Source organism: Lynx canadensis, chromosome C1 (assembly GCF_007474595.2).
Source record: "Lynx canadensis isolate LIC74 chromosome C1, mLynCan4.pri.v2, whole genome shotgun sequence".
NCBI classification, from domain to species: Eukaryota; Metazoa; Chordata; class Mammalia; order Carnivora; family Felidae; genus Lynx; species Lynx canadensis.
The window spans coordinates 65,900,416-65,906,415 of NC_044310.1; the positions used below are offsets into that span (position 1 = coordinate 65,900,416).

At 40.9% G+C, this 6,000-nt stretch overlaps 1 protein-coding gene across 2 annotated transcripts in view; it reads right to left on the minus strand.

The window, feature by feature from the left end:
• ADGRL4 (adhesion G protein-coupled receptor L4) overlaps nt 1-2,580 on the minus strand; it is a 109,427-nt gene extending 106,847 nt beyond the window's left edge. For both annotated transcript variants that reach the window (XM_030326590.1, XM_030326591.1), the window contains exons 1-2: nt 2,492-2,580; nt 716-865 (exon numbers count right to left, since the gene is read on the minus strand). In XM_030326590.1, the coding sequence (XP_030182450.1) occupies nt 716-865; nt 2,492-2,513 (172 nt within the window). In that variant the 5' untranslated portion in view covers nt 2,514-2,580. The remainder of the gene's footprint in view (nt 1-715; nt 866-2,491) is intronic.
• Nucleotides 2,581-6,000: the final 3,420 nt, after the last annotated feature.

Consider the following 6,000-nt stretch of genomic DNA (forward strand, 5'->3'; position numbering starts at 1 on the left):
CTAAAAATGAAAGAGAGAAGAAGGAGAGAGTGAGGCTTGAAGGAAGAGAAAGAGTGGCGGTTGAAACCACAGACAAGAAGTCACTGAAATATGATTTTCGGACAAGGTCCTGTTTATCAAATCAGTGGCTGAATTGCACCCTGCTAGGACCTTGTCTACCATTCTTGCTCTGGATTGTAGCCTCAAGTTCTATAAGTGAGATCTACTTTTTCAGAAAAGAATACATTTTCAAAATTCTCTCTCTCTCTCTCTCTCTCTCTCTCTCTCTCCAGGGTATCATGCAGGATATACAGGCAAAACACTTGAATCTCTTAATATTATCCTCAAATTTAAGTAGTCAGGTAGTAAAGAAGGTACCCGAAGGCAACACATATCCATATAGCCTGGACTTCATGAACTCTGTGTTCTTTCCTTTCCAAAGGTATTGACTCTGCTCTCTGCAACTTAGTTTTCCAGCTTAAGTTCAAGGACAATGTTCAATAGTTACACCAAAAATAAGACATACCTGGACTCCTCAAAAATCAATAATCAAGTATACATTTTCAAGTGGGACCTTCAAACTTGTTTAGTTAATTAAGCTTTTTTTTTTTTTTAATCAATAGCTTGAAATCATACAGCTTAATGTAAAACACTTAATTTCTGGACAAGGGAAAAACAATCATATCAGAATTTAATCTTACCAAAAAACCCAAAAGAGGTAATAAAGGTTGTTTACCTTCACAAATTGTGACACCATTTCCTGAAAATCCCATGTTGCAGTAACAGGCTTCAATTCCATTTCGTATTTCACATTTTGCATTTGGAAGACAAGGTGTCTTGGTGCAGTTCTGAGTGTAGGAACAATTCAGCAAAGTGGAAAAACCCACTATGGAAAATAGAGAAATATACCTTTTCAAAAAAAAGGAAGAAAGAAAAGAAAGAGAAAGAAAAGTCTCTCCCCTGCCCCCCCCATTGTTGAGTCATACTATAGTAAACACAAAAACCCTTCTTTCTTTCCATCTAGATAAATGGATTATGAGAATTTCCCAAGAGACTATTTAGCTAACTAACAGCACAAGAGCAAGTAAGCAAAAAGATGAGCACTTTCTTCAATGTCAGTATTTATCGAGTAAATCTCAACAAAGCTATAATGTAGTAAACAACCCAGCTCTATACAGAAAAGAGTATTCCTAGATCACTGGACTCTTGGTTCTGAGACGAAATATTGTTAAAGGGGATTGCATGATTGTAAAGCGATTTCTCGCCTCTGGGAATGATTCTGTGCAGAGATCAAGGTGACTTGATGGTCTGGGTCTTGTCAAATTCAAATCTCTGTAATTTTTAAGATGAAGAGCAACATATCATAACATCAGGAGGACAAGTGCAATTATTGTTTTTTTCTGTAGTCTAATTTTCTTTTAAATCCTGCCTTTTCCATAGTAAAATTTATGCTACATGTTCCCCCAGTAGGAGAATTTAAGATAAACTCAACATATTGGTCAAAGATTGATCTTCTGGGAACGGACACCATACAAACACAACCAATAAAATGAAGCCGAAAAGAGAACGAGGCTTTATTTCGGAGTAATTGAAAACAAAGTTGGAGGGGCGCCTGGGTGGCGCAGTCGGTTAAGCGTCTGACTTCAGCCAGGTCACGATCTCGCGGTCCGTGAGTTCGAGCCCCGCGTCAGGCTCTGGGCGGATGGCTCGGAGCCTGGAGCCTGTTTCCGATTCTGTGTCTCCCTCTCTCTCTGCCCCTCCCCCGTTCATGCTCTGTCTCTCTCTGTCCCAAAAATAAATAAAACGTTGAAAAAAAAAAAAACAAAAAAAAAAACAAAGTTGGAAATGGTATTTTGTGGGCTGTTAGTAAACGATAAGGAAAAGCATGGGCCCATCCTTTTTTATTGTTACCCCAGGTCTTCTGAAGTCACACCTGCTTGAGGATGGACAGTCAGGAGCCATGCAAATCATTGTTCTTAGAACAGTCATCTGAGATAAACTGTCCTTATCTGGTAACAAGAGAGTGTTAACATTTGATTCTAAATCTCGGCCTCACATAGGGCTGGATATACTGTCTAAACCAGAATTAATTCAGCTGCAAAGATGTGATTTATAACCCTTCTGTACAGCATCATCCAAATGGTATTTTAAATGAACCCAAAGTCCGGGCTGGCAGTCCCCTTAAAGTGCCGGGAAGCCTCCCACAAGCGTTACCGGGTTGGATTTCCCAAATTTCTTGAGGGGAGATCAGAAAAAAAAAAAAAAAAAAGGTCAAAGGAGACGTTGGGGATTTTGCGGACTTTGTATTCAGGAATAAAATGGTGACTTGGTCCCTGGGCCCTGCATATCCAATTCCAGAGTTGAAAGGCCAAGGAGAAAAAACATCCTGAAAAGTACCGCCGTCCACTCTTCTTGGAACCCGGGCCAAATCCGCTTGGCACGCGAGTTCCACCTCGGAAAAATCCCCTTCCCTGCAAGCCCCGGCCCCTCCGCGACCTCGCTGGGCACTCACCTAGGAGCGGGAGGAGTTTCATTGGCGGCGGCCGCGGTGCAGGCGGTGGCGGCAGTGCGGCTGGGTGTGCGGGCCGTGTCCCCGGGACGCAGCTGGGCGGCCGCTGCAGGGTCCCGGCTCCGTCCCCCGTGACGCGCCGCTTCCTCCGGACACTTTCCGGCCTCTTTTGTGTGAGCCTGTGGGTCAAGCCCTGAGTCTGCCGGTCACGTCCGGCCCCCGGCCGGTTGCTCCACGCCACCCTGACCTCCATCCCCGGCCTCTTGACCGCCGAGCACTCTTGCTGACCCTTGGAGGGATCATTGTGCCCCCGGGCTCAGCGTCCAGAGGGCCGCCCTCAAACCCCCATCTCGGTAGCCAAAACAAGGGGGCCGCCCACGGAGTGTCCCTCCCGGGAGAGCATCCAGGACCGCAAAGGTCGAAGGGGTACTTCCGAAGTTCCCGGACACAGCGTTCTTTTGTTCACGAGCACATTTCCATGAAGCCTTCGCAGGTAAAAAACTGAGCCCTGGCTCCCGACAATGGGACACTCCTGGCCAGTGCCGAGTCCTCACCTTGTTGGGACTCAGGGTTTCGGAGGGCAGAAGGATACCTTGTCTACAGGTGAAGATTGGGCTTCGGATGACTGAGCAAAGAACAAGCAGACAAACAAAAACACAGTTTCAAAAGTCCACGCATTTGTTGGAACTCATCAAGTTGGTGCATCTTATTGTGTGTAAATTATACCTCAATAGCATTGATTTAAAGAAAAGAAGTGACTGAAATTTGTGCCATCAAGACAAGCTATTTTTCCTTTACACAGCTGGGCACCCCCTTGTTGTTTCATTTACATTCTGTTTGATTTAACAAACATCTACTGAGAACTGACTTTGTATACAGAGTACAATCACCAAGAGGAGCAAGCCCTGCCTCCCCCCCTCCCCCCCGTGGGGCAACAACTAAAACCGGTCACAATGACACAAGTCACAACGACCTAAGTACTTAGGTATAAATATATTTCCCTGGCTCTCTACTGCATTTGCTTAGACCCTTTCTAGCTTAACTTAACTCCCACCAGGAGCTCCTGAGAGTGGGTCTGCAATAGATGAGGGAAATGAGGAACAGAGGTAGTGTGTGAGTTGCCCGGTCCCACAACTAGTCTTTAAGTGGCTGGTTTGATTCAAACCCAGGCTGTTTTGCTCCTGAGTTAGTGCTCTTAGCACCTCAGAAGGCTGTTGGAAAAATGAGGGGTCACCAGTTATCCATTATCGCTATTCAGGGAATTTGTAAAGGTGATTTAAATGCCCCAAATGCCACGAAACATAAGTTTGGGATTTTGTTCTACTGTTAATTGGTTTTCTTTTAATGATTACTCCCCCCCCCCCCTTTTTTTTAACTAGACAGTGATTCAGTGAAAAAGTCTGGCAGCAGTCTAAATGAAGGATATTAAGGAGACATCAAAGGCAGGGAAGCCAGAATATTTCAGGAAATAGACTACAAATGTTTCGACAAAGGTAGAGGTATTTGGCTGAAAAAAAAAAAAAAAAAAAAAAAAGGGAGGGGCGGGGGGGGGCGGACAGAGTCCTGAAAGGATTAAAGAAGGACAGATTGATGTCTGATTGACTAGTTCAGGCTGAGAGATATATTTGAGACACAGAAAGTAGAAAGGTTTTCAAGTTGTATGAATAGAGGAAGGTTGGAACCATTCACAAAAATTGGAAAAATAGGAGGAGTGGCTTTGTAGGGAAATAAATAGCGAGCTCAGTCTCATAATTTAAAATTTGAGGTGTTCCAATGGCCTGATTCCGTTTATGAAGAGTTTTCCCACAGTCATGGTATAGATTCATCATATGGAGTCATTGAACATACTCATCATTCAGAAGGCATAATAAATATAGAAATACATTGTTTTCTGAGACAACTTATAAACTGAAAGACAGTACCTACTTTTAATATCATTGCCTTAAAATGGTTTGCTTCCTATGTCAGCCACACATGCTTACTCTTTACCCTTAAGATAACAGAGCAAATAAAAATGACATATTATTCTTCTCTATACATTGTTTCAAAATTAACAAAGTAAGTTAAAATTCAGTTTAAAAATATTTTCCAAGCTTTCTTTTTTCACATGTGTATTTTTATAAAAGTAAAATTGTATTTATATATCTTTATCAAGAAAATGTAGGAGAACATAAGGGTGAACATGAACTTTTAATGATGCTTACAGTTTAAGATTGCTCTGGTAAAAATCAAAATTACTTAAAAATTTATTTGAAGTAGTCTATTTTCTTAAGGAATAGATATAAGATAGTAACTGAATAATTTGGGACCCATTGTCTTTACATTACTAAAAAAGAAGCATTGAGAATTTTCAATCCAAGAAAATATTTCAATTGTGAGAGAAAAATGTATTTTAAAGAAGTATTCTCAAAGGGATATAGTTTTAAGTTTTACATTTAATCGGTCATCTTCACTTGGGTACCACTGAGACATGTCTAACTTTTAAAAATATAGCAATCACTTAGAGCTTGACTTTAGTGTAAGTATAACACATGGAAGTTAAGTCATTCTAAGCTGCCTACCCAGTTGTGGTCATAGTACATTAGTTTGAACCCTCATTCTGCAATGTGGGGTCTTAGCAAATTAATGGTTAGTTCTATCTTGGGTCTATCTATAAGATGCGAAATCAAACAGGCTTTCCTTGAAAAGTTCTTAGTCAAGTTAAAGTTTGCATTGAAAAGTATTCACCATGAAGATCTGGGTGTAGCTCAAACTTTTATCATGAATAGATTTTTTTAACCTCTTTGGGAAACAGCTCACTCATTATAACATGGAAATAACAATGCATGCCACATTAGATCACAATTGTTATGGTCATTAATATACATGTCAGAACTCTCAGGCACTCCATACCTTTAATACTCAACACATCAAAATATAGGAAATTCATGCACAGTTGAAATAAAGACCTTCTCCAAAGATGTATTTATCATGTGGAAAACGTATGCTGCTTCTGGACCTCCCTCATGAGGCCTCTGTGGGATTTTCTAATTCCTATCCATATATGTTAACAGTGTGATTGGATTCTAAGTGTTTGACCAGCTCTGTGACTATATTCTAAATATTGTTATTACACATCATTTGATTTTTCTTGAGTTAAGGAAACTTTATTACCAGTTTGTTAATTTAGGTGGTTCCTCATTCTTTTATATTATCTCTCTTCCCATAGGATTCTCAATAGGATTACGATTTACTAAACAGATTTTTCCACCACAGGTTAATTTTTAGTCAATCCCAGCATTAACAACATATGCTTGGCAAAAGGGCTATAAAAAAAAAAAAAAGTAAAAACAAGAAAAAAGGAATTATGTGTAAGGATGGGAAGAGTAATCTGATGGCAACATGCAACACTCAAAGAAAAGCTTTACCAAAGTGGGACATCAGCCACTCAGTGTAAGACAACCTCTAGGGATGGGTACCGATTGGGTTTCCACAAGGTGGACTTCTCTGATGAGGATTCCTAACCTGGTATC